Here is a 27,905-nt window from a genome sequence, read left to right on the forward strand (position 1 = left end):
AAACATAAGAGAACGTATCCCGGGACGAGGGGCTTTTCTTTACGGTTTTGTTTCTGGAACAAAACTTGTTCTGTGAGAATTGTGAGAATTCAAGGAAGTGGCTGTTCATTTTCACGTGCCATTGACATAAAATGTATTGTACGAGAGCTCTGTAATGAGAAGAACTACAAGTGGAGTGACGCATAAACTGACAAAGTCATGGGAGAAGATTTTTCAAAAGTTTTAATTTCTTTAATGATGCTGACAAAAATAACAGTAAAGTACTCAGTGTTCATGTGTAAAGTATTCATTAAATTAAGTGAATTAGCAAATGAAAATGTTTTATGTTACTTTCATTTTATAATGTCTTGTCCTGTGCAATGATTTGTCTTAAGCTTTAAATAGTTTATGCATTTCTCTAACATATATTCTTTTACAATTTATGAACAAAGTACTCATAAGATTATAATAATTTACATGTTGAACTCCTAATATAACTAATAAATCATTAAAATAATCCTTATCATAATCCTTAGATAATATACTTGAGAGGAGAGTCATATGTTTTTAATAGAAGCCTTAATATAATCTATTTCAAACTTGAATTCATATAATATTATATTTTCTTCACATAATAAAATATTGTATACACAAGGCAAGTTTTTTTTTCACAGCAGTTCACATTGGTTGTTAAACCCATGTCTCTTATATATGGCTTTAAAATCAATAATCAGGTCAAAATAACAGTTTTCTGTTGAGCAGTGTCTTCAGTGAGTGAGTTAGTGTGTTTATAATAGCAGACATGGTGGCAGAGTAATGTGTCAATGCATTCACACTTTGGTCACCGGGCGAGCCTCCTGCGGCCGCCTCGGCAGCTTTTAGCAGACAGGCATAGTTCATGACGACCTCATCCACCTTGGCTATCACCTCACGGCGGTCGCTCTCGCTGCTCAGGCCTTCCACCAGTGACATGCTGGCTTGTGTTAAGCAACAGAGTGTGTGGAAGCTGTGAGTCAGAGTGAGCAGCAGTTCCTCCGGGCTGCTGTACTCCATGGCCATCTGACTGCAGGCGCCACTCAGTACTTTGGCCTGCATGAAAAACAGCTGGGAGAGCGTTTCCATATCTGTTTTGTTGACCTCAGGTACATCACCTCTGGACTTATCTCTCACGCTGCAACGCAACACGCTGATCATCTCTAAGGCATCCTTGCGTGCAAGTGCAAACCCTGTGTGAAGGCTATAGGTTTTTCCCTTCATTGAATTTATATGAGCGAGCCTTTCTTTGAGGCTCATACTATTCACTGATGAGGGCGTGCTGCTCTGTTTACCTTTGTGTTTTGCTTTCAGGACCAGATTTTCCTTGCCAGTGAAAGGATTTGAGCTCTCAGAGAGCAGAGCATGTGAGGGCATCTCTCTGTCTTCATCACTACTCTGAGCGTTTAACTTTCTCCTGAGAAAGCAGTTACTGAACGGCCCATGGCATCTCAAAGTTCCTGCATCCAGCCTCAGAGATGTTGACTCCGGCGGCAACAGCGAGGCTTCTGTTAGCAGCCGTCTACCAGACGAATTAGAGGCGACTGAACCCTGGGACACGCTCTTGGGTAAGGTTTTGGCAGAGACTGCCCTCTGCGCATTTGGGGGATCTTGAGACTGCATGTTCTGATTATCATTCTTCCAAGTAAGTGTCGCTTTGGTCTTTTCTATCAGTGCTTCTAAACTCCTGGAACCTGGCATTAAGGTGCTCCAGCTCCTCCTGAGCATCCGAACCCTGCGTGGCATCCTGAGGTTGCCTGTTGTTGGGTCACATGAAGGTCCACTTGAGGGGAACGCCAGGGCATGTGGGTCAGGCTCAGGACTGGCCAGTGTTAGCCCTCTGGGCTCTGTGCTACTTCGCATAGATGAAGGTGACATGATTGTGGTGGTGGAACTGGTCTCATTACAGAGAGCTAAAGATGATTCTTTCCCAGCCTCCTTCAGCTTTGTGCAAGCTACACTAGGGGGGTAGTAGGAAAACAGAAAGAATCGTTAAGCATCTCCCTTATGATAATTAAATGTTTCTTTTCATTCCTCTCTCTTAGGCCAGAAATACACTTTGAAATTAGGATTATACTTAAATGTATTCAATATAATGTACTGGTGAGCAGTAGGAGCAAATAAGGGATCCAAAATCATTTTAGTGGCCTAACATACCATCAATTCTAACTGCTACTGCTTCTTCTTCTGCTATGGTCTGAATATCAACTACAGTATAACTTTCTTAATTGTGGGCTATTTTTTTTGTTACTCATGCCTGGAGTGCTCAGGTGATTCCCCTGGTGCAGTCCTTTGGGAGTAGACATAGTAAATACAAAAGTATGGGAACAATTCCACCCATGACAGAGTCAGTTGCTGATATTAGCCCATGGTAAAAGTGCTTTTAAATTTCTGGCCTTTGTGTTCTAACAGGAAAATCTGAAATGATTTATTATGCTTAATAGCAGATATCCTGATTCCTGGTGCAACTAAAAAGGGATAATTACATAGATTTTCACATTTTGGGACCTCCATGCAGATGATGATATCATTATCGTTCTTACATATGAGGCTTTGCCAGTAGCTGGTTGGCTTAGTTTGACAAAAAGATTGAAGACAGAGGAGCACAGCTTGCCTTGTTCTGCTTAGGTACCAGTAACTGTTGCCCAGCTGCTAGAGTAAAACACTCACATTTTACTGCTATTCCGAAAGATACATGTACAAAATATTATCTTTCAGCCGGATACAAGTGTGTGCTTTCACTAAAGAATATGTTCCCTTTTCCAAGACTGAAAGGAGAATGATGTAATATGTTTCAGAACATTCATTTGAGAGGCTATGGCAACGCCAACGAGGGATCATCTCTTTTGTTCTCTTTCTTGCCTTTAACAACACAGTATCAGTTTTTTTAAAAATCCTACACCCCCCCATTCTTTTTTGTTTACCAAAATGACCTCCTTCAGTGTATGAAAACATCAAAACAGTGTTAGTAGGTATGACCTTAATTTGTGTATCTGATTTGATTTGTGTTTTTCTATATGTAAAACATCAACATTTTTCTGTGCCAGCTGGACTGAAATCTGCACTCAAGCGCCTCAAAAACTCAATGTTGAATCAACACACACAAGCAAATCGTTATTCCCTTGTATTGTTTATCCAGCTGGATACCAAAGTGAGAAAATCTATGTTTTTATTTGCTGCATATATTCTTGCAACGGTGGATGTTCTTTACTCTGTATATACAGTCAAACACAGATTACATGGAGCACTGTCCTGTTTAATCTTACCTGTGGTCTCTTTTATCTTGGGCATTCTGTGACTGCTGTCCCGTTGGCTCCCGAAACCAGGCTCGGCACCGGTAGCTGCGTGGATCTTCCTCAGCAGGGTGGGATCTATTGGATGGCCGGCTTTCCCCTGCACTGAGGCCCCGTAAGCCTTCTCCTCAGCAGTAACATAACTCAGCCCCTTGAGTGAGGACTCTGACAGTACATGCATACTGTCTGTGGCACAGAGGGGAGAATCCATAGGAGTGACACAGCTGCTGCTGCCAGTGCTACAACCAGCATCTATAGAGGAGCACTGTGAGCTTTGGAGCGAATGAACTCCTTCACTTTGTATTGATGACATTCGCTTGCTCACATGGTATTCATATAAGCGTGTGACATCTGGCTCCGACTGTGGAAGTTTTATCTGCTGCTGCTCATTATCTTGCGAAGTGGGATCACTTTCTGCAGGGACGGGCCCTTTGGCTGGGGAGAGATGATGGGCATTTAGCTGTTGGCTTCTTTCATCTAAGTTTTGCTTCTCTCCCTTTGCTGTCAGCCTGTCTGCGTGGGAAGCCTGTGAGTCATTCACACATTCTGGAGCGAGATTCTCTGCCATTTTGTTTCCCGGTGCTCTCTGCTGCCATTTTTGATGCCTGTCTTTACAGTGAGTTCGCCCCAGATCAAGTTGATTCATGTAATAGGAGTCTCTCACAGTGAAAGCGTTATACTTCCCAACAAGATGAGGGAGCTCCTCTTTAGCGGAGTCTTGAGAAGTCATGTGTGACTTATTGGAAGAATCGCATGAGTCTCCTTGGATTCTGTTCTCCATCTCCCTCTGTTTTCCTCTCTGTCTATTCATTAATGAGCCCATGTGCATCTTTGTGAAGTATTCACAAACTGATTTAGTTTCCATGGTCTCTGGTTCCATCTCGCCGCCACCTGAGTGAAAAATCTGTGAGGAGGCGACAGCAGAGGATTTCGCCTCCTCCTCCTGATGTACATCGCTAGGTATGCTCACCTCTGTCTTTTCTTCATTCATGCCATGGTATCCTTCTGCCATGGCTGCATGTATTCTCAGGTGGTTCTCTGATTGTCTCTGAGCGGTGGCCAACTCGGAGCTCTCTGTCATTTCAGAGGAGTTTGTCTCATTACCAGAATCTGAAGACTCGGGACTAAATGCTCGTGATATTTCTACACCTGTGTGCCACAGAAAAAGACAAAAACCTCATTAACAATTTCATCTGAAGAACAGGAAAAAATGTCAGAATGAGTCAGCTGTAATTCATGGTAATGACAATGTAAATCAACATGTAGATGACACTGACAATAACAAATGTGAGACGATGCATAGTATGATTCCATCCTTTAAAAAAGGTATAATCTATAGAATATTAAGGTTTTGGCAACCTTACACTTCACTGAAACATGACAAAACTGTTTAATGTTTTCACTGAAAAACCCACCCACCAATTTTCCCCATGTCCTTGTGGCAAAGATAGTTAAATTCAAGTTTGTTTTCTTTTTCACAAACGTTCGGGGTGATGCTTTATGGCAAAAGTATAAACATTTGAAAAAGCAATGGCATAATGTATACTTTATCCTAACATTATTTACCCAAATTTAATGTTAGATGTGGCTCAAGTGTTATAAGTTTAAGCTATTATGTCATACGGACTTGTAAACCTTATGTTTGCCATAGAAAAGGGAAAAAGCAGTGAGAGATACTTGCTTTTTCCAAGAAGATTTGACATTTTTGATACGATCTGGATATATTTATCAATACTCCACTACTGCTTTTAAAGCAAATGATTGTCTTCAGTTACTTTAGAGTCTTTATCAGTCACTCATGCTATTATTCAGAGTGTTGAAACAGAAAATCACTAATTCCATTATTTGATGTCATCGTTTGCTCCACACTGAACAGGGTAAGAAAAGGAAAGTAAGAAGCTACACTTGTTAATATCATCAGGAAATTTAAGAGTGATGGTGCCTCATCAAATCAGCTGTATTCCCTAAGGAAAGTGGAATCCATGGAGACAGATTCAGAAAACCCCAGTTTAAAGAGAGCAATGTATATATTCAAAAAAGTATTCTGTTATGCACGTTGACAAGTCAGCCTGACCGCTGGAGAATGTCAAATGAAACACTGACACATTCAAAGGCGAAAACATCAACTCTGTGAGATATGAGAGAAGCCTGGTTGTGTTATGGAGCCGCAGGGCATGGAATCAGAAAATGATCAAAGCATTGAAGAGCAATAGCTGCCTCTTTTGGTCATTTGAAAAAAGCTTACTTTCTCATTTTCAGGTCTATCAGCAGCATAATGCCCCAAAACATACATTTTTAAGCATGAAGAACAGATGAGAAGTGGCCTGCTGCAGAGTTAAGGCTCATAATTGCAGGAGGGCACCCATTATACCTGAGGGAACTTGAGCTGTCAAACCACTACTTGAGAAATGTCTCTTTAAAATCTATTGAAAGTGACAACAGATGTCACAGAATTTCTTTCTCATTTAAATGACTAGGTACCCAAGATTTTTATCATATCTGTCGGTGGCTATTAGAAATATTTATATTACGCTATTTTTTAAGATGCTAGTAATAAAGCTAGTACACTGTACTGTGTGCAAATGAGAAAATAAAGAATACACAAAGTAACATGAATGACACAGCGATGAACAAAAATGTACTCACAGATGGAAACCTAGAACAAAATGTGCTTTATTGAAAAAAGGAAAAAAAAAACAGCAAATCAAAAATGAATGGCAAGAGGATGAGTGATGTTAATGGATGAATGTTACAATAGTATAAGAAGAACCTGCGCTACTCTCTGATTGTGCTGGACTCTGTTCCTCAGAAGCAGCAAGGGCCTCAAGTGCCTGTAAAGTGGACACCATTGCATCGTCCAAAGGCTCCCCTGGACCCTCTGCTCCGTGGGTGGGCACTGAATCTATTAGAGACACTGGGATGTCATTGCAGGCCCCCTGGGCCCGGATCCCAGCTGCCTGCTGCTCATCCTCATCTGAGCTGTCCCTGAAACCAGGAGGAGGAGCAGCAATAGCCATGTTCAGAGAATGCAGCAGCACGTCATTGTCCTCCTCATCATTAACCTCTGGCAGAGGAGGAAGGGAAGTCAAGTCAATGATGTCATCGCTGGACCCTGAGAGTGAAAGCAATGTAGGCTTGTCAATGTCACTCATCGCCATGTCTTCCTCACAGCTGATGTCATCCTCATCCTCTGCATCATCTGTTGTCTCTGCATAGCAGATATCATGCAGCAGCGGTTCTTCGATGCACTCAGTAGGACCAAAGATTTTAGTAGAGTATTGATACCCTTCCTCTATGGCATCCATCATCTTATAGTCCTCCTCTAGGCGCCTGTACATGGGGCTGTGATTGTCTGCAATCTCTGAGCCTTCGTCCATCAGTCTCCGGTAGCCCAGATTTTGGGGGTTTACACTGTCAAAGGGAGGATCCCCAAATATGAAGGAGACCTTTGCATTCCTTGTGGAGTCCTGGGGTTTGGCCCTCGGGATGTTGAGATAAGTTTGGGAATAAGGACCTCTGCAGCATTCCGCCATCTCTGTCATATGAGCTGAGTGCTGGGGCTGTTGGATCTCAGTTATGTATACGGTTTGGCCTTCACATCTGCTGTGGTCGAGGTATTCAAACTCGTGGTCGGAATAATCTTGGCTGCACCTCTGGTTGTTTCTGTCTTCACATCCTTTATGTGGTATGCTGTATGCACACTCAATGGCCTGATAATTTTGCTTCATTCTTGCTGCATGGCCTGTGAAGAGGAACCAAAAAAGAAACGAAACAAGTATTTTTAAACACAGCACATTCTGCTGAGTCATCGTGTAGCAATTTTAGATGCACTGTTTCCATACCGTCTGCGTTTTTGGCCACATTGAAGATGGAGCGCCGCGAGTCCACAAGTAATCTGTAGTACCCAGCGGTCAAACAGGCCAAATTCATTGCATCAACAGACTCCATTAAGAGTGTGATGGGCTGTGAAAGAGGCAGATAATCGGGTGACAATGATACAATGAGGTTGTACAGTGATGCTATAATGACTGCTGAACACACTTGCTTGGATTGAGGTAAAACTGTAGAAAAGCTTATTTACCTTAACATCCAGAACATGTAGTTCCACTCTAACCCTGTTCTCATCTTCTGTGTACATCTCGATGCGGTTAACATGACTGAAATCAGCCAGAAGCGCTACAAGGTTGGTTTTCGTGTTTATTACATGACTGATGCCATATTTGGGCCCCACCAGCAAAGTCACTTCCGTGTGTTTCTCTCCTTGCTGTAACAGGGGAAGAGACACCGAATATATTATTTTCTGGGTGTGTAACTGTACAGAATGTGATACTAGCTGCATACGTGTGAAGAAGCAAGAATGTTTTACTCACAACTAGCGTGGCTTTAAACACACGCCCACCATACAGCCTCAAATCACTGAGATACTTCAGATAATGGACCTTTGCTTGCAAGGCTGTCAGCTGGAGGACAAGAAAGTGATAAGCATCAAATGAAACATAAGCTGAAAGGTTTTAATGAGGTATTTACTGCAGACAAAAGTGTAACAGAATCTGTTAAAGTAACAACCTTGCACTGTTATTTTGTAGCTTATGTCTCCACTAGGGGGTAGCCAAGAGTAAGGAAGAAAAAACAATAAAAGGTGTACAAAGATGACTGAAAAAGGAAGAAGTAGCTCTTTCTACCTTTTTACCAGGTGGCACCAGGTTTTGGTTGGTTTTGAGGATGTGGGTGAGGGCTTTTTTGATATTCTTTTCTTTCATGCTGGATAGCACTGCAGGAGGGAGGAACAGTGCAAGACCCCATTCCTTCCTGCAGATGAACAGTTAAAATAATATCAGACACTTTGAAAAACAGCTAAGCAATCTTTCTGAACTGATTCTCAATTTACTTCGCCTAAAGTTAACGCATTAATTAACTTGGCACAATTAGGATGCAGAATGATCTCATAACCAAGTGTTAAAACAAGAGGGATGATGTTGTTATGTATCTAAGATATTTAGCAGTGTCCTTTACAACTCGAATAAGTGAATAGAAACAACAAAACTGCTCATTGAAAGGAGACATTAGGTCTCGGTTCCCGCAGCACAGCAAACTGTGAAATCCAATCTACTTACTCAATGTACTTCAGGGAAACTTTCTGGGACTGCTTGGTATTGATGGTTAAAATATACATTTGCAAGGCAGCCAGACGAAGGGCCGTGTCGTATTTCAGCTCCGACCCAAATCTCTCCAGTACCACATCATTACAGCTCTGAGTGAGGCAGAGGGGGAGAACAAAGGAAGATGTTAAACACCGGTCAATCTCCTTGTCATGACCTCAGAGACGAAAAACCTTTAGCAAGTGTTTGCTCAATCTAGGATTAGTCCTGATGAACAATATTGCCTCTTTTCGCTAACATGACATAAGAAACAATTCATTCCTCTACAAACTACTTTGTGTGAATCGGTTATCACCTGAACATAGAGATACTCAAAGGCTACAGCATCTCTCCTTAGCAGGTCCACAGGATCCTTTGGGACAAACGTGATCCGAAAAAAGCACTTCATCTTGTGTGACCCTGGCCTCTGTGTCACCTAGAGCACGAGCCAAAGATAAGGAGGGCCCCATTAGTCGTGAGGTGCATGCATCTGCAGTATGTCTAACAAAAGCTTCTGTGGTGTTATGAACAGAAAAAGTGCATTACGTGCAACATCTGACACTGGTTTAGGATTCCTCAAAGTCTGTCAGAATTCATTTACAGTCTCACTTGGGGATAATCCTATAAATATTGAATTCTATGAAAGTTACATTAGATGAAAAGATCAATACCACTCATATCATTACAATAATGCAGTTGAGTTTAGCTTAGCTAAAGAGATGGAAACAGTTTCAAAACTCTAGCCTCCTGCGTCTCTGTGGAGAATAGGAAGCTGATGTTACCTGTCGGTTTGTTTGAATTCGTTTGTCTCTTGCTCTGAGGGTGTCCTCTTGTATGTACACACTCTAAACTCTGACATCGGGATAGTGTTTCTACACTCAAACTGTAGGATCAGCTTTGAAAATCATATCTCAGTCAGTTTCTAATCCTCTAAACCAAATGTTAAACATATCCGTGCACTGCAAGTAAAAGTGCATCTTTATTATCAATATAGTGACTCACAAAATCCACCACATAGCTGCATTGAATGAACATATTGCTTAATGTATTTAGAAGTATAGTAATGAATCTATTTTGATAAATTTGCCAAAAAAAGGGTTGGATTTTTACGAGGGATCAGATTTTGGCACAATTCATACTTGTTAATTAGCAGATCATACTTTTAGTAGTGCAATTCAGTTATTCCCAGTAATATCCATCTTCATTCTCCTTTTTGTCTTTCCTCATCTGAATAAAACAAAATCTAACCAGATCTTAAACGAAGGCAAAGCATTGATTACGTTCTATCAGACAACACAATGTAACATATCCCTTCATTACCTATAAAACTATTTTTAAATTAATCTATTAATGTGTTCAGTTAGTTTCTACATACCCGGAGTGTTCAAAAATGTTTGTTTTCTGAAGTAGTTTGAGTTGAGTAGGCATTACTTGGCTGGTTCATGGCAGAATGAGCTAAGCTGATGTCTCCTGAATTCATCTTTTATATTAATGTTTGTTTAAATAAGATGCATCTACCCTCTCTAAATTCTGAATTGTACAATGAATCTGTTTATTGGGTGGTTATGCTCATAAATTTGATCCAATTGTACAACAGTATGAATTCAGAGGTAGCCATAAAGCCTTTTTTTTGTGTTGAGTGGCATCCAAGAGGGCGGTCTCACCTGAGTTAGCATCTCCTGTTCATGCAGGAGCATGAGTTTGCTGGCAGATCCCTCAGCTCTTTGCTCCAGCATCAGCGAGAAGTGCTCGATGCTTTTAATGGATAGCTTTTCTTGCAGGGTCAAGATGACGTCCTTTCACATGGACAAAGTCATAGTTAATACAAACTGAGAACTGTGCAGATGCAGCAGCTTCCTTGTGTTCAGCTTAATGCCATAACCACAAGTCATTCTCAAGGCTGCACATACAGTTTATTAAAGCATGACCATTCTTTAGCATAATTAATAATCATAATTTTAATCGCAGTTGAAGAAAAACATTCCAAATGTGAGCATACTAATTTCCCTCTGATCCACAGTTAAGTATGCTCCAATGTCATGATTTCAGTTTAGATGAAGTTCTGAATGCCATTGAGAAGCGGGTTGCTCTCCTTAATGTAAAAATCATTTTAGATTACATAACGGCATTTCACAGTAGGAGGAGATTCTTCCCGGCACCTACCTTAATGGATGTGTTGCTGTCAAATTTAAATGATTTAGTCTGCCCGTTCTCCAGGTACACCTTCAGAACATTTGGCATGAAAAGAAGGGAGTTGTCCTTCACTGTTTCCTGAGGATAGAAAAGGAACCGATTGATCAACAAATCTCCTTTTTTCTACCTGGATGTCATTTATTTACTGTCGTGCATCAGTGGAATATGGAAAATCCTTTAATCATAAAAGACAATACAATACAGTTTGAAGTGGAATTGAAGTTAAAGGGACAATTTAAAGGCTGTATTGCCAAGAGGAATAGATTAGTTCTACTCTCATATCTGTATAAAGACATTTAAATGTCACTCATTCTGCTTGGAATCAGCTACAAAATCCCCTAAATCTCCTGGAACCACTCTTAAACATACTCGAGTCAAATACTGTATCTCTGGTTGTAAAAGTTGTGATTGACCATTAAGGCCCCATTTAGTCTGCAGTGACTGTGTTGATTAAATATTCTGAGGTTCATGATTTCTCAAGCTTTTGCTGTTTAAACTTAAGATTTTTTTTCGTAGTGTTTTGTAGTTCCTCAATGCAATATCTACCTGTTATTATGTGTATAGTGTGTGTATATTTTGTTGTTTCTGCTGACCTGAGCCGCAGCCTATCTTGGTCAAGACATTTTTGGAAAAGAGGTTCTGAATTGCAAAAGTCTCTTGAGATTTTTCTGGTTGAATAAAGGCGTAAGCATAAGGTAACACCATCTACCTAACATTAACTCTTATTGATCACCGCTAAATATCTCACCACCGTAACGGGACTTAAGTAAGTAAGTCGTCTGTAACAAGGAAATAAACACAACAGACTACAAAAAACACAACTTGTGGATGATTAAACACTTCACTGTTTGAAAGAATTAAACAGAAAAGATGAATCTTAATAAATTATTTAATCATTCGGCTTAAAGGCTTTAGACCAATCTAGAGTAAAAGTCTCCTATGGTCCTACATCAGAATTTTATTGATCCTTCCTTCTAAGTATTGGAAACAAAGCAACTAATTGCTATAACATTGATCTTATCCTTTTTTCTTTATTTTTTGCATTTGATATCATTTCAATGACATTTTTTTATTTGCCGTCATACTAGTGAAAGTAATACAAACCAGCACATGGTTGCATTCTCTGTCATAATCACTCCCTGCTTTTTTCAGTTGCTCTCTCAAAAGTCCTTTTTTTCTTATTATTTATTTGTGACTCACCCAGTAATTTCGGGAAGCTCTTTCCGAGTAGTTCTGCTTTTTTTTCAATGTTGCATGTTGTTATTTGAACATGCCATTAAAATGATGGTAGTGCGGTGAAATGAGATAGAATGCAAAGGTTTACTTTTGGTTATGCGTGTCTTCTCTTTACTCTTTACCAGCTTTATGAATTCAAGCCCTGCATCTGCCATCTGTTCAGTGCTTGATGTGCACGGAATGAATCAGTGTCCACCATGACTTACAGGGACCTGTCCATTGATGATGACCTCTTCAGCGAAGCGGACTTTAACGGGATTCGTCTTTAACTTGGCCTTCTTGGCTGCGCTGATGAATGCTGATTTGGGTGACTTTCGGAGGGAAAATAAGGAGAAGACAGGGATTTAAAGGACAATCAGCTTCATAACAGATGTGCACGTTTTTTTGTCATCACACAATTCAAGGACACATTTCTCTCTTGAAACATGTCATCCTCCCATTACTCCACTGATGCAATTAAGGTGGCACTCTGTAAGAGAGTGGAAATCCTCCCGCTGTTATATCATTGCGTGTGCAAAGAAACCTCCTCATTATCAGAAGTAATTGCAGGTTGGAATGTAAATGCCTGGTTCAGGAAAATACTTTCGTATTTTGTGCATGTATTTTATGTACAAAATACTGATGTATTTTCCTGCCATTTACTCAGTGGCTGTTTTTTGAGACCTAACATTCATCATGCTGATAATCTGAAACACTGGCAGTGAACAAAACAAAATCAACAATGTTGCCTGGTATAAAACACTTTGATTAATATTACAGTTATAGGTGTTGCCAAATTTTGTGGGAATTTGGTAGACTAGATTTTCTTTTCTATGAGCAAGCATTGATGTTTGTCTATTTTCGGAGGGAATTCAAGCATAATTCCATTTCCACTGACTTATTATGTGAACAGCAAACAAAGGCCACATAGAGTGTATGCTCCTGGCACTGTGTGTTCACCGCCATCTGGTGCTCTGTGACTCGAGGGAATGTTTATGTGGAAGGATCAAACGAGGTCTTGTGACGACCTAGCTCTTTCAAACATAAGAGGACTCGAAAAAGTTCTACCTTTGGGTTACCCAGGCTTTAACATGGAGCTAAGACATTACTGATACAGTGCCAGCACAAACATATGGCACGCTTAATTACTCGCTTTTATAGAGTAAACAAAGTAATTGTCTCCAAACGCACAAATAGCCTATTGGAATTTACTCGATTTCATTCATTGAGGAGAAACTTACTGGATACGGCTGAACAACAGTTAGTAATATGGACTCCTTGCAGCTCCTGTGGGACACAAAAGAAAATGAATGAAAAATTATTTTTTCTATTAACAATTCTCAATAAGAGACCAACAAATAATAAACAGAAGATAAAGAACAGCTGATGGATGCAGTTAGATTTGTCAGGGTTTACAGTAGCAGGAGGAACGCTGTGTTCCAGTGGAGCTCCCAGCAACCCCTTCTTGCCACTGTAGTGATGAGCTTTGCTGCAGAGACGGAGCCCACTGCAAGCCACGAGAGCTGGGAAGGGATGGCCACGTGGGCACTTTTCCCTGTACCGTTTACAGATTGCCACACAGGTCGTACAAAGACCAAATGCTCACAGCCAGCCACTCTGCTGTGTCTGTGAAATTAATCTAATGAGATGCTTGAGAACACATCGACAACATCATACAGCTCAACCACAGTGAATGGAGCAGGTGGCTAGAGGGCTGCGTCACATCTATCAAGCTGAAATATTCAGTTTCATACTGTAGTACAACAGAATGAAATAGATTCAATTCAGGCATGGATGTGGCCATTAGAAACTTGTCAATGAAACTTAAACAGTTAACATGTGGGGATAAAGTATATATCTCCCTTGGGTGTTTAACACTAGATAAAATTAGTCTTGTCACTAAATGGCTCTTTTTCATGCACAACAGGTTTAATGTCAGGCAACTGTCTTACCTGACAAGGTCAATAACTCTCTCTCTGGGTGCTGAGCTGACCGGCTCATCATTAATCATGATGATCTCGTCCCCTGGGATCAGCTTGCCTTCTGATGGACCCCCTGCCAAAACAAAACAAACCACACTTCAGGCACGCATATTGCACACAGCCTGAACATTTCTCTTGATTTTCTTCGTTTCCTTGTTTTGTGGCTCAGAGCTCTAATAAACGCTTACTCATCGAGGGCTGTTAAAATCAGTGAATCATCCACATAATCTACAGCCTCACAGGGTTATTCCCTCTTAGCTACTTTTGAGGAGGATTTTATCTCTCGTTGACACAGTAATAGCTGTAGATTGAGTGAGTCACTTTTGTAGAGCTCACGGTGCCGCTGGATCACCTGACCTGGTGTGACTGAGCGCACCACTACAGGTTTCTCACTGCCGGCCACAAATCCAAAGCCAAGAACGGGATCCCGCCTCATCTCCACCTTCCGGGGCGCCGGTGGCACAAACTTGTCTGCGTCCAGACGAACTTCCTCCAGGGAGTTGCTCGAGGAGTAGCTGAGGGAATGATAGATAATATTTCTTGGTCATTTTATGTGTGGTGCTTTGAAACTTTCACAGAAATATCAATTCATTCATTGATTCACACATTCGAAGAAGATAGTTTGTTGTTTCCCTTTTTCTTTATGCCTTTTAAAGTTGTTTCTATGTTGTCTTAAACCGTTTTTGTGCTGTTTGACAGATTGATCAAGAAATTTGAAAATGTCTCCCTATATATGTATATTTGTAAAGCTATTTTCTGATATTCAGAAATTTAAATTCTTGAAATTGGGTAAATACAGCCTCTGATGAAAAACAACATAGCATATTACACTGTGTCTGTTAGCGTTTGTGGGCTTTGTTCTTAGGCTTTCTGGGTTTTTGTTTCGTACCTGTTTTCTCGTTACTAGTTTATAGTTTTACTTAAGTTTTATTCTGTTAGTATTAGTCTAGTCTATATCTGTCTCTTTGTTACTCTCATGGTTGGTCTTTGTTATTCTTGCTTTTGTCTGTTGGTCTTGTCTTGTCTTTGCTCAGTTTAGTTTCTAGCTCTCTCTCATGTTTCCTCAGTCTTGATGTTCTGGTAATTTACTTCCACTCTTTTCGCATGTGTCCAATTGTCTCAGCCGCTGTTCATTCACCAGTCACTTTCCCCTGTATCCTGTACTTAAGCCCCTGGTTGTTTCAGTCATTGTCGGATCTTTGCTGTCGTCTCAGCCTTGGTTCGGCGTCATTGTTTCGTGTTTAGTCACAGGCAGATTTTTGTTAGTTCTTAGGGTTTTTGTTTTTCACAGTTTAGAGTTATTGGTGTTTTCCGGCTTTTTGTTCTAGTTGTTAATAAATCAAGTTCTCGACTGGTTTCTCTCACCACCTCGCACCCAACCTGATAGTGTCATTATTTGTTTAACAAAAACTAAGCCAAAATTCACACTGAGCTTATGTATTCGCTTCAAAGAAAAAAACACTTACAGCTCTTATTAGAAACAGCTGTTCCAATACAGAAATAAATTCAAAATTGTTCTTCATGGCAAACAAGGATTCAGTGCATATTCTTAAACCTGGCAAAAGAGAAATTTTGCTAACAATAAAGAAATGAAGATATAAACTGTTTTACCATTTTGAGCTCTAAAGATGTGCACAAACTACTTGCAACTTTTTGCATATTGTGCAAATTGAATTTTCACAATGTTTCTTCACTTCCCCCTCGGCTGCAAAAGCAGCAGCAGCGGCGGCAACTCTGTATGGTGCCAACAATGTTGATTAATTAAAGCCGTGGGCAGACACAGTGTAATTCACAGTTATTCTTGACAAATGTTCTATTCACCGCTAAATACCAACAATTAATCTTTCATGGCACAAAGGCACAGTGAGATCTGTCGGTCGCATTCACAGTACCATGAAAACCTGACACGAGGATAACAAGGTCAAAGATGTTAAGTGATTGTCACATATTCTTTAGGAGGAGGATTCAGCTGCTACTCCCAAGACCAAAAGCCCTGCGATCAGCCATTTGGATTTAGAATATAGACACTAAACAGATATATAAACCAAATTTTTCAGTCCTTCAATAACCCCCAATATAACTGTTTAAAGGGGTGTTAAGAAAACATAAATATCATGGCAGGGAAAGCCTAAAAATTTACTCTACATATAATGTCAAACAGGGCAAAGATGCTTTACTTGCGCCATATGTTGACCTCCATTAGCTTCATGCTAATTCCAACAAACTGTTTTGCGTACAAGCTGAGCAAATCTCCTCATGATTTGAAACAGAAAACAAAAAACATTGTATATGCAAAACATATTTGCTATCTCTCTAACAAAACAATCTTCTACAATTAAGATGCTTTACATAAATCCAAGAGGGTTACAGGTTTAACTCCCAGCTGGGGCCTTTCTATGTGGAGTTTGCATGTTCTCCCCGTGTATGCGTGTGTTCTCTCCGGGTACTCCGGCTTCCTCCCACTGTCCAAAAACATGCATGCTCGGTTAATTGGTGTCTCTAAAATTGTCCTTATGTGTGAGTGTGTCTGGTTGTTTGTCTTGTTCATCTCTGTGTGGCCCTGTGATGGACTGGCGACCTGTCCAGGGTGTGCCCTGACTCTCGCCCGATGATCGCGGAGATAGGCTCCAGCCCCCCTGCAACCGACCGGCGGATTAAGCGGGTATAGAAAATGGATGGATGGATACATAAATCCAGCCGGCTCGGTTTACAAACTGCAATGCTCTTATCCCCCTTCCCACTCCCACTTTAAACATTAAACCTTGATTGAAAAGAGGTGAAAAAGTGCAAAATGTAGCTTGCTGGCATGTGGATGCTGGCATGCTGTGAGTAGGTCAGTATTTTTTCTCACACTTATTAAATGCCTCAGAGGTAATGTGCTACTGAAGATAAGTGATAATGCCTGTTAATATATTATGCATTGCATGAGTGATACGATCAGGCCATAGTGCATACAATTAATAAATATCCTCTTTGTTTCAATGAAAATTACACAACCTCAAGTGATCCATGGGCCACATTGATAACCCATCTGCTTTCCGCATCAATTCATAAGCATACGTTAAAAATTCTCTTTCACTCATGCAAACAAGTTTCAAGAACTTTTACAATGCTTTTACACCTTCTCTGCCAGGTGGACAGTAACAGTCAGAAGTTTGGAAACTCCCAGCTGTTTCTTTTTGAATGAGCATATGAGTTCAAAACCTGTGACTAATGTTGGTTTGAGGGAAACTTTTTATTCAGAACCAAAACTCACACAAATTTACATATCTATCAGATCTTTTAACAATGATCTGTAATCATCTGGAAACAGAGGAATTTTTTAACCAAAACATTTTCCTATTCTTGCCTGATCGAGTATTTAAGCAGCTCAACAGTTCAAACGTAGGTCTAGAATGCTGGTTGGTCAGATTAGCGTCCAGACTCTTTCAATAAGAAGCCATGCTGTTGTCATACTGCAGTTTGGCATTATTTTTCTTGATTAAACAAAACCTTCACTAAAAAAACACTGATGCCAGCAACATCTTAAACTTCTTTATGTCAGTCAGAATTCATTTTGACTTTGCAGATTTGCAAGTTGCCCATGTGCACCAAACGAGGTAAATGGAATTGAACCGAATAATACTTTATTATTCTATAAGGAAAATGAGATTTTCCACTGAATTTCATGACCAACAGAAAGATAAAATTTTAAATTCAAAATGAGAACAACATGCCTCTTTGATTAGTTTTTCACAATTTCTCCCATCTTATGCTTCTTTCCACTGTTCCAACTTTTTAACATCGTAATGCATTCATTAAAGTCAAAAATACTTTTTTTTTGTAATATCAGTACATAAAATAGGGTTGTTTTCAATCAAATGGTTTCAAATTTGGATGAGAAAAACTAGCATTTAGAAAGTGACTTAAAAAAACAATTATTTCATCATGAAAGTGACAAACATTTGCATATGGTGATGCCACCATGCCATCATATAGTGATAATGGAAAGAAGAATGTATGTAGATAATATGTGAACATTCAGATCTAGCAAGACTGAAAAGTAGTAACCAGCTAAAACTGATAATTCCCTGTACCACAATGTAAACTGCTGGTATTAAGAGACACCACACTTTAGCATGATTTTACTGAAATCCATTTACCTCAGCACAAACCACGTTTAGCCCTGGTTATCATAAGAGAAACACCCATTCCGTGACTTTTACAGCAAAAATAAGGAAAGGTATCTTCTTCACTGTCAAATGGCTTATTTAAGATAGATGTGCAGTAACCTGTGTGGTTTTTCTGAAACAAATTTAATTACAGTAAAAAATAGCAAATTATAGTGACATGTAACTGCCAGTTTGGTGCCAAGAAACTAGAGCCCAAAGGGAAGCATTTAAACAAAACCTATCCGATGACCATAGTGATTGATGAATTAATTCTTTGTTCTGTTTTGTTCTTTTATCACTGCAACACAAAACAATTTCAACACCATCCCAAATATTTTCCCTGTTCAACAACAGTCTTTGCATCATTTCTCTTTACCTTTTGGAAGATCCCTTTAAGTCACATTTAGTTTGTGTCTTTTTTGCTTAAGAATAACGAACTCAACAGATTGTGCACAAATCAAAACCATATGGACCTGTGCATTCAGGAAGAGGACTGTCCCCTTCCCTGCATGGCCACCTGCTAAACATGGCTAGATTCCCATTATGCAGACAGCCATGCATCTAACGCTCCCTAATAATACCCATTAGCTGCAAGTGTAGCTCCACAACACTCAATATAGAAATCACAGGACATGCGGAGAGCTTTCCAGGGAACGAGATGAACAACAACGGGCAGCAAGATATGCTGGCCTGATTCTCATTGTAGGAAGAGTATTTGCAAATGTTTTCTAGCAGCATGTTTTGGATGAAGTGGAGTAAGCCTATTATCAAAACCAATATCCTGTTGCTCCTGTTCCAAAAGCCTGCTATGATGAAGTTAATAATTTGGTAGGAGGCTGTATTTGTCCCCCTTGAAAAAATAACCATCTAAGCCTCCCAAATCTCTTTAAATGCTGCAAATACTATGATAAAGTCAGTTGAAGTCATGACCTTTTGTTGACATTATTGTAACATATATATAAGAGAAATATATACTGCCTTGTCAAGCTTTGAAAATTAGGTTAAAAGAAATCTCATTTAGGAAGAACCCTCTATTACATTTTCCTTTTTTCTTATATTAATCCATTTTGCTCAGCACCTTTTTTACTAAATGCACATTTTTTTTCACAATAGTCCAGTAAAGTATAAAGTACAGTGACATTTCTAAAAACCCGTTTGTCATACTGTAAATATTAAATGCCTACTGCTTTATTCATGTGCTCCTGTCACGCATACAAGGCATGTGTTCTACTGACAAACACTGCAATTCAGTATCAGCACCCTGGAGCCAAAACAGCACAAATTTAGATAGCCACAGACAGTCACAGGAAGAGACATTTGATTATTCATGAGTCTTTTTCCAATTTAGAAGGGAAAAGCTGAAGCCAAACAGCCTCCACGATCTTCCTCATGCAGACACACTCTGCATCCAGTACTTTCGCTGCTCCGTACTTCTTATATAACTCCTCTGACATCACGCTTCTCGTGCTATAACCCTCGTGTGACAAGTGCTCCTCTCCCACTCTGTACACCAGTCAAATAATCTGTTTGGAATGTAAAGTACCCGACTGCAGTAGGTTTTAGGTGCATTCAAACTTGTCAATTAAAACAATTAACAATCTTGTGAAAAAATGACAGCAGCACATATTTTGCAGGGACAGTTGGCACAGCAACACTCCAGAGTATATTGGATTTTCCACATTTAGAGTGAAAAGAAAAAAGAACATCAACGCAGCGCTTACAGCAAACGCTCACTTGTTACACTGCTATGCACACAAACATAGAATGAACCAGCAGTCTTTTTACCTGCTTGCTCAGATTTCCAAAAGTTCCTCTTGCGAAGGATCAGTTCGGATGATCACACAATAACCAAACATCCTCTGAGGGACGTGGTGATTTTCGATAAAATGCAAGCTCCTGTGCAGGTGAATTTCATTGGCCGCAGCAGCACACACACTCTCACTGTCTTAAAGTCCTCGTCTGCATTTGGAAGGCTGCATGAAGAGTGTTGTGGGTGTATGAGAGCACGAGAGAGAGTCAGCAGGGGCAGAGTGTGCGCAGCAATGAAGGGAGCAGAAAATCAGTATTCTGAATGCTCTGTCGGAGGCAGTGACGTGGCTGGAATAATCACAGGTTGGCAAAGTATCTAAAACATCTGGGATAGAGAGAGCTCCCCCACAGTGTCTTTAAACACAGGGCACTTACTTGATGTAGCAGTCACGCCCCTCTCTATTGGTGCCCATGTCCCATCCATTTGGGGGTCCCTGTGCAGCACTCCAGGTCCCTGAAGGGGGTGGCCAGCCTGAGGATTTGGTCCTGTGGCTGCAGAGGCAGAAAGGAGAGAGGATTCATGTATAGTTCTTGCATGCCTTATCAAACTACACGGTCATATAATAAGAATAACTTCCAAATAGTATTTGCCCAAGAGATCTTTGAATCACTGTAGCTATAAATAAAGTGCACTACGAAGCGATTCAAGTCAAGTGATAAGAGATTGTACAATTCCAGCATGATAAACAATGCTCCATCGGCACAGTTCACTCAGTGAATACAAATCAAATTAATTACATAACCTAGACACACAGGCAAAGTTGTCATGCCTCACTCTTGTGCTTGAGAGGCATGAAATTGGTTTTATTTCCAGATGTCAGCACATTGTTTAGAGAAGAAGCCCAAAGGAATTATTTTATAAAGGACTTAATTTGGTTTCCTTATTGCCAAGATGCTCTGATAAACGATTTTTAAGACACTATAACCAGAGCCATCAACCACAAAAAAACTGCTAATTGTGGCCTATTGTTCAAAAGGCAGCAACTGTCTAAATCTCAGTTTCAGCAGATTTTCTGATTTCACCGACAGAACACTGTTCTGCACAGTCATTTCCCTGTGCCACAAGTTAGCAGAGTGCAGGTATTCTGGAAAGCTGTGATTGGTTAAAACATTTTCATGTCTTCATGCCTGTGCCCCCCCTTCTTTTGTTCCCTTTATCTTTGTCTTTGTGTCTGCACACAGGCAATGCTATGAAAGCAGTGGCAGTAAGTTATGCCACTTCAAAGGCTTGTCGACTGTGTAACGGGGCTCTTGGCATTCATTATTCAAAGCCCCTCTTTCTTTCCCTCTAAATGTTTCCCCAGTTACAGTACCCGGTGATAATAAAGTTTTTGCATTGTGCCTGTATATCTACACGAGAGTGTGTTTGTATGGACTCACGTGTACATCACATTAGATATGAACGAAATCTCGACAATTCATCAACTCAGTCTATAAGCTTAAAAGAAGTAATGAAACATTGTAACACCATTTTCAGTACAGTTATAGTAAACCATAAGACGGCATAATCTCATCTTAAATTACTGAGAATAAGCCAGAAAAAATCATGTGAGTTCTAGTAGATGCATTAAGTCATTATTAATTCATGAAAGAACATGCGCTGTTGTGAAAAATGCTTTTTTTTCTTTTGTGCATGACATTTTAAGGCCTCTGAACATAGGAAGCAATTAGATTTTTTTCCAAATGTGTGTTTGGGGGATATTAATGTTTCCACATGGATATGGATTTATTTGACCTACAGTACATTAACTGGGTAGAGGCTTGGATGTTGTATATTTAGAACATTTCCTGCAGCTCAAATGATGCTCTCTGACACCGGAGCTATGTTAATCTCTTTCGTGAGTCCCAACCAACAGCCTGGCTAAAGCAAGCAGTGTTTCGATTTTACAGCTTTTACACATTTTAGTCAAGATATAAACAGTAAACTAACTCTCGGTTATGAATACAATATACTGATGACAGTATTCTTTAAGATTACACCTTCAGCGCTGACATAGTTGACATTTCTCCCAAGACTTACAACATAATATTGTACTTACAGTTTCAGATGCTGTGCCTTCAAGATATATTTCTGAACTATCAAACTGTTCCAAAAAAAGCATTTTCTGTCTCTCAGTCACCATGTTTCTGTATTAACAAAACAGTCACTGATAGTATGATCTTTGATTTCTTCTGTCTGCAAATGGGAGGTGCATTATGCCGCTGAGTCGCAGCATTCCTGTTTAACAGAGAGGCTGAAAGGGTTCACCCGCTGGTGGACAGTGAAACTGATCTTCCTCATCACGCATTAATAAGTCATTCCTGCTGGGTCGCATCGGACTAAGTAATCAAGAGCCAAGTAGGTAAGCCATGCTGCACAATTCATGAACAGGTTATCCAAGAGTTAGAACCACGACAATTAGAAGAAGAAATGGGAGGCAAATGTAAGATTTCATAAGGCATGATTCATTTAAAATGACAAAATGCACCATCAATTTTCTACATTTTAAACATCTTTAGATTTGTCTTGCTCGGCTAGCTAGAAAAAGGAAATAGTAATCTTTAAAAGACATTAACACCAAAAGAAGGAATAGAACCTCATAGCTTGTTAAATTAACAATTGAAAAAGTACATGACCACGACGCCTTCACTACCACAGAAACTAACGGCATTTTATGATTTAAACTGGTCAACAACCATGCAATTTTCCACACTTCATCATCAGTCTGCATCAGTTTTAATATCATCGTCAAGATGAACAGATATTACAGGAGTTTCAGGAGTTTAATTGCAAACTGCATGAACAGTTCCTTTATCAAAGAATTTCACTTTTGCTTCCTCCTCTCTAAAAACACGCTGGTCACAAAGACGCACCCTGTTGAAATCCTGATAATGAGGGAAGTCACTATACATTATAGACAATGCCATGCCTAAGAAGAGCATATTCCAACACAGACACTCAAGTTAGTTTGAATAATTTACATTGACAATCTCCACAAGAGTTGGCCATATGAAACCACATCCCAGCACCACATGCCTGCTATTACAGTATACAAGTAATGCGTTTTTTTCACGAGGTGCTCAGCGCATCATTTCCTTTGACAAGTGTTCTGGGGCAGTAACTCCATTTGCACGTGACTGCAAGTGACGTTTATGTGCTGAATGCTAGAGGAACAAACTCTCCAATCCCTTTTAGGTTTTTACAGCTTTCGCAGCATGCACTTGGCAAGAGACATAGGGAATGACCCCCGGTCAAGAGAGCCATAATAATTTCAATGTTCCTTTGCATATGCCATCATGTATGAAACATCACATTGTTCTCATCTGATGCTGCTACTTTGTTGCGACTGAATGAGGGGATTCTATGTTTAAGCACAACATTCAGTCTCTGCTGTGTGAATACACACATGTATAGAAAGACTTAGCACAGTCACACTGTTATAATTACATAACCAGCATTTTTTATATGAAGTTTAAAGATAGTATAAGCAATATCCTCAGATTCTTGTCACAGGCTAAATAATATATGACAATGCTTTTACCATTCAAATATGACTAGAGATACTTTGTGAGACGGCTTGTGAGAGATGCTACTTTCTCAGCGCTCTTCAATTAAACAGACATTTATGCAGAGACAGACTGCTAATGTGATTCTGTTTGGATATGAAATCTGCAGCGGAACAGAGATGACCATCTCCTAGGAGGAGACTGGGGAGATGTGCAGAGAAGTGGCTCAGACAGAGAGGAACCTCTCTGATTAAAGGCTTTCTTCCTCTGCTCCTCTTTCAGAGACTGCCTCCATCCTGTTGATGACACGTTGACACTGCCTTTTGTTTCAGAGAGCATCTGCCCCCTGCTTGACTTCTCCAACCACCACCATGGCTCTAAGGCTCGGGTCAATATGGCAGCGCAACACAGCGTGGTCCACACTGCTATTTACATTGTGCACTGCAATTTAAATGTCACTGTAAATGTGAAGGCTACTGAGCATGTAGTTACACTTAGACTGCTCCATTTTGTGCTGCTCTTCACGTGCATCTTCTGAATCAAACATGTTGATTTTGTACATTTTAAACTGTATGAACTTAAGACAAGGATAATGATACACCCCTCTTTTCTGATATGCAAAAGGATGCTTTCTTATGGAGCAAACATGATCACATGAACATATATTACAATTTGTACTCAATACACAATTAATCTGGAATCTTCTGCACAGCAACACTTGTCTGTGTTTCCCATTATTCCAACAGAATATTGTATTTCTGTTTGTCTTGGTAAGCACTGATATTGTTGCTATGGGCAACTGCACTATCCTGAGCAGCTCTCCGGTGCCTCTATATATATATAAAGGTTTTTGGTTAGTTAATCTCTTCTGGGAAAAAAAAATAAAACAGCATCTGGGAAACAGCCCACCCACAATGATCCTCCTGCATTTTTATGATGAGCGAGGGAGCCTCAGCGCCCCGCTGTCTCTAGTTTACCTGACAAGCAGCAAAAAACCATCGCCTAACAAAACAGTTACCAATTGAAACCTTGACATTATGTATAGCCTGCTGTAACCCTACATGGGAAATACAAAAGCAAATCATAAACTACTCATTACCGCAGTAGTAGAACTTATACTGGGATTGTTATTTCTATATCGAGCTGTAAAAAGTGGTGCAAACCTAAAGATAGACATCTGTGTTTTCATTATAATTTCATTATTAAAGTGCATTCTGTCCAGACCTCCTCTACTCTACGGCACAAAACATTACCAAATATAGTGATGAACTACCCTCTGGGCACTGAACTAGACATGGGTTCTCCCACACCCCTTTGTGCTCCTCACTGCTTTTATGCTAAAAGTGCCAAAGGCGGAACAAAATTAATGGTTGGGACCTCATTCAACAGCCAGCTGGCTCCTGTTTCTGACCCAGAGTCATTTCTGATTTACTCTTCTCTGATAGCGTCAGATTTCAGCAGCTAAGTATGACAGATCTTTTGGTTTGTGTGTACTCTGATAAACATTTAGGCGAATCAATTTCTGTCCAGGCCAGTGATTTCCTGTGTATACACTGTGTTGTCAAAGAATGTTGAACAATGGATAAGATGATAGATTTTTTTTATTCAAGAAAAGAAGAGTGAATCAAGAAGGCATCACCAGTAGAAAGTAAACACTCCAGCTAAAATCTCTTTAACGTTTATCCCATATTATTGTTTAGGAAAACCACTTTTCTACAGTTCTGCACAAATATTTAATGAGCAATGCTATCATTTATGTAAGGTTGACTAAAAATAGTTTGTTTTTTTTCATATGCAGAGCACGCATGCTCAGCAATCACAAACACAAACACATCTCACCAATCCATTTGAGTTTGGCAAGCCCTGTGGTGAAAAGATAACTGACAGTTTCTGTGTTAATCTACAATGTTTATTATCACCATACGGCTGTTGCTGCTGACAAACCAATTATAATACCCGCAAAATATATCAAAAGACTAACTACTTAGAGGGTAGATAAGCCCAAATTCTACACTGAAAGAACAAAGCAGCTTAAACAACTTTAGTGAGACCATGCTTGTGTTTTTTTTTACAGCAGACACATCTGGGGGTGTTGAGAGGCAGGAGGAGGAGACAGTGATGGGAAATTTGAGCTTTATTGTGGCTCTACGTACATATACAGCGGCCTTTTCTGTAAAATGTTCTATCAAGCTCAGCATTCCAGCAGCAAACTGAGTGAAATTCCTGCTGACAGCTGTAAGGGAGACAAACAAAAAATGAAAAAAAAAAAAAAAACGCCAGTGTAGCAGTGGCAACTCATAATCAGGGACAGCGATGTGTGGCATTATTAACAGTGACAGGTTGCAGTGACGTTGGTGGTCCACTGGGAGCCACATCATACACATGGGAGTCACATCAGCGTCCCTGCTGCCATGGAGGGAAGCTAACCGGGAAGCAATGCTCAATCACATGATGGAAAATCACTGCTACCTGTTACAGGAATGTTAGAAAAAGGAGCTGGGACTTGCAGACAATAGAAATGAACAGTGGGTGAAAAATGTAGGCTTTTCCTTTTAAATCATGCTCTCCTGTCTTCAAGTCTGAAATAAATAAATAAAAAAAAACATTGAAACATTGCTAGTGCAGTGTGCTGATGACTCACAAGGGAGATTATATGTTCCGAATGGGCATTCCTGTGACACATAGTATACATGTCACATATAATAACTCCTGTTTGTGATCAGCTGTTCTCTCCACCAGCAGTGGTCTGCTTTGTTTCTGATGGAGGCAAATCCCCTGAATGGATTAATGTCCACTAGTAGACTCTAAGGTTCATGAAATCAGCTGCTAGCCCTGTCAGTGAATGAATTCTTCTGGACTTCTTTTCATGTAAGGTTTTTTTTTTAAGTTTTCTCACACACTAACATTAACTAAAAAGAAAAAAATATAGAGAAATATGCTTATTTTCCTTTTTTTTAATGAACTGGTTAAAGTGTTCTGTGTCAGCTGTAGATGTTCACCCCTCTATTCAGACCAAAGTATGGGAACTTGATGGATCATTTTCTACATTTACACAGATAACCATGAGCTGATCACACATATGCATCAAGGTGAGGAATGCATGTTTAAGTTATGCGACTGTAATATGATGTTTCCAAATGAATGACATCTCTATTTGCTTGACAATCATTTCCCTTGGTCCACCAATTGCACTGATTTAAGATTAGGAAATGCAGAGCAGCAGTTTATTTTCATACTTTAATATATGCAGGTTTTTGTGACTCTGCTAAATACTTAAGCAACAAAACCATAACCACTATATGTAGTAAATAAGAAACATATCAACTTAGATACAGACGGTTTAGATCCATGAGTCGCATCAGCTTTTCCACCCCCACTCCTAGCTTCCTCACTTGCTCATTCATTTCACATCATACATGACTGCACAACTTGCTCCCTTGAGCAATCAATAACTCAGCATTTTTAATCCCGCAGTTCCACCTGTGATTCTCATGCCGCTGTCGATGTCAACATACAAAACATCTTTGTCCAGAAAACATACAGACACATCCACGGGCAGGCAATTACATAGCGGCATCCGTTGGACTCACCCTGACAGCTTTGGCATCTTCACAAAGCTGAACACATCCATGTGTGCTGCAGACTGCAGGCAAGGCTACACATACAAATTCCACTTCACTCTGACTCCATTGTCCTACACTTTCTTTGGCAAAGGGGAATGAATAATTCAGAAAAATAAAAGTGGAGCTTCCACAAGTCAGGTGGAGAGATTAGTCCTGTTGTCTGAGCCTCTGCATGGCTGAGTGATTGCTGTGTCCTCGCCTCAGCAGCGCAAATCCACAGCCCATGGAAAAGGATCTGGCAGCGCAGCTTCCCCTGGTTACATCCTTCAAAGCATGCCTCTGTTAGCTGCGTTAAGCCACCTTCATTTAATTTCCATCGCAGTGGAATGATGTGCAGGAGCCGCACAGTAACAACAGCTTTGGAGAGAGGCAGAGAGCCCGAGTGAAAGGGAGGGAGGGACAGGGGTGGCGATGCTGATGGGAGATGAGAGTGGAGGAGAGAAAAAGGAATGTGAGAGGATGTTGGGCTTGTGTTTATATGAAAGGCACCGTAATTGCAAAAAAAAAGCGATTAATCCAGCCTCCAGGAATCTCCCCTCAAAAATTCTCTGATCAATTCACGTGGTACCTTTCAAGGAAGAAAGAAAATGATGAAAGGAGGAGGAAGGATGACACACAAATGTTTATGCAAAAGCAACAGAGGAGCAACAAGAGCAGCTGGAGAGACAGGAGGATCTAAAATGTTCCCTCCACAGTTGAGGTCCCTGCCTCACAGCTGCACATTAGGATACCCATACTGTACAGTACATTTGTTTTGACCTTTCAAAACAGTTCAGCTGCTAAATGCTCACTCTCAATGACGCCATTCGTGAGAGGCCTGCAAACATTTTAGCAATCCACCTCACATAAACAAACACAAAGCTGATGCAAGCGCTCCAAAGGAAAAGAAGGATAGTTAGATCAACATATACAATGTGGATATAAAAAACGGATTACAAGACTTTTCCGGGGGGGGAGAAAATGTTAACAAATGCCCATAGCATTTAATTTCTTTTCTGATGTT

At 40.1% G+C, this 27,905-nt stretch overlaps 1 protein-coding gene across 2 annotated transcripts; it reads right to left on the minus strand.

Moving 5' to 3' along the window:
- Positions 1–207: 207 nt before the first annotated feature.
- Positions 208–27,332, minus strand: frmpd4 (FERM and PDZ domain containing 4). 2 transcript variants are annotated; one of them, XM_072396962.1, is made up of 17 exons: positions 26,870–27,332; positions 20,169–20,285; positions 14,191–14,348; positions 13,804–13,906; positions 13,093–13,138; positions 12,079–12,183; positions 10,607–10,714; positions 10,108–10,239; positions 8,760–8,879; positions 8,420–8,556; positions 7,988–8,114; positions 7,676–7,765; positions 7,387–7,569; positions 7,148–7,268; positions 6,076–7,047; positions 3,279–4,454; positions 208–1,967 (listed from the first exon to the last, which is right to left on the minus strand). In XM_072396962.1, the coding sequence occupies exons 1-17, from the start codon at positions 26,908–26,910 to the stop codon at positions 715–717; spliced, it is 4,989 nt and encodes a 1,662-aa protein (XP_072253063.1). In that variant the 5' UTR covers positions 26,911–27,332; the 3' UTR covers positions 208–714. The 2 variants fall into 2 exon arrangements, with proteins under 2 accessions (XP_072253063.1, XP_072253064.1); XM_072396963.1 differs by lacking the exons at positions 20,169–20,285; positions 26,870–27,332 and adding an exon at positions 19,770–19,956.
- Positions 27,333–27,905: the final 573 nt, after the last annotated feature.

This window comes from Leuresthes tenuis, unplaced genomic scaffold, assembly GCF_036924035.1.
Source record: "Leuresthes tenuis unplaced genomic scaffold, fLeuTen1.0.hap1 SCAF_12, whole genome shotgun sequence".
Lineage (NCBI taxonomy): Eukaryota > Metazoa > Chordata > Actinopteri > Atheriniformes > Atherinopsidae > Leuresthes > Leuresthes tenuis.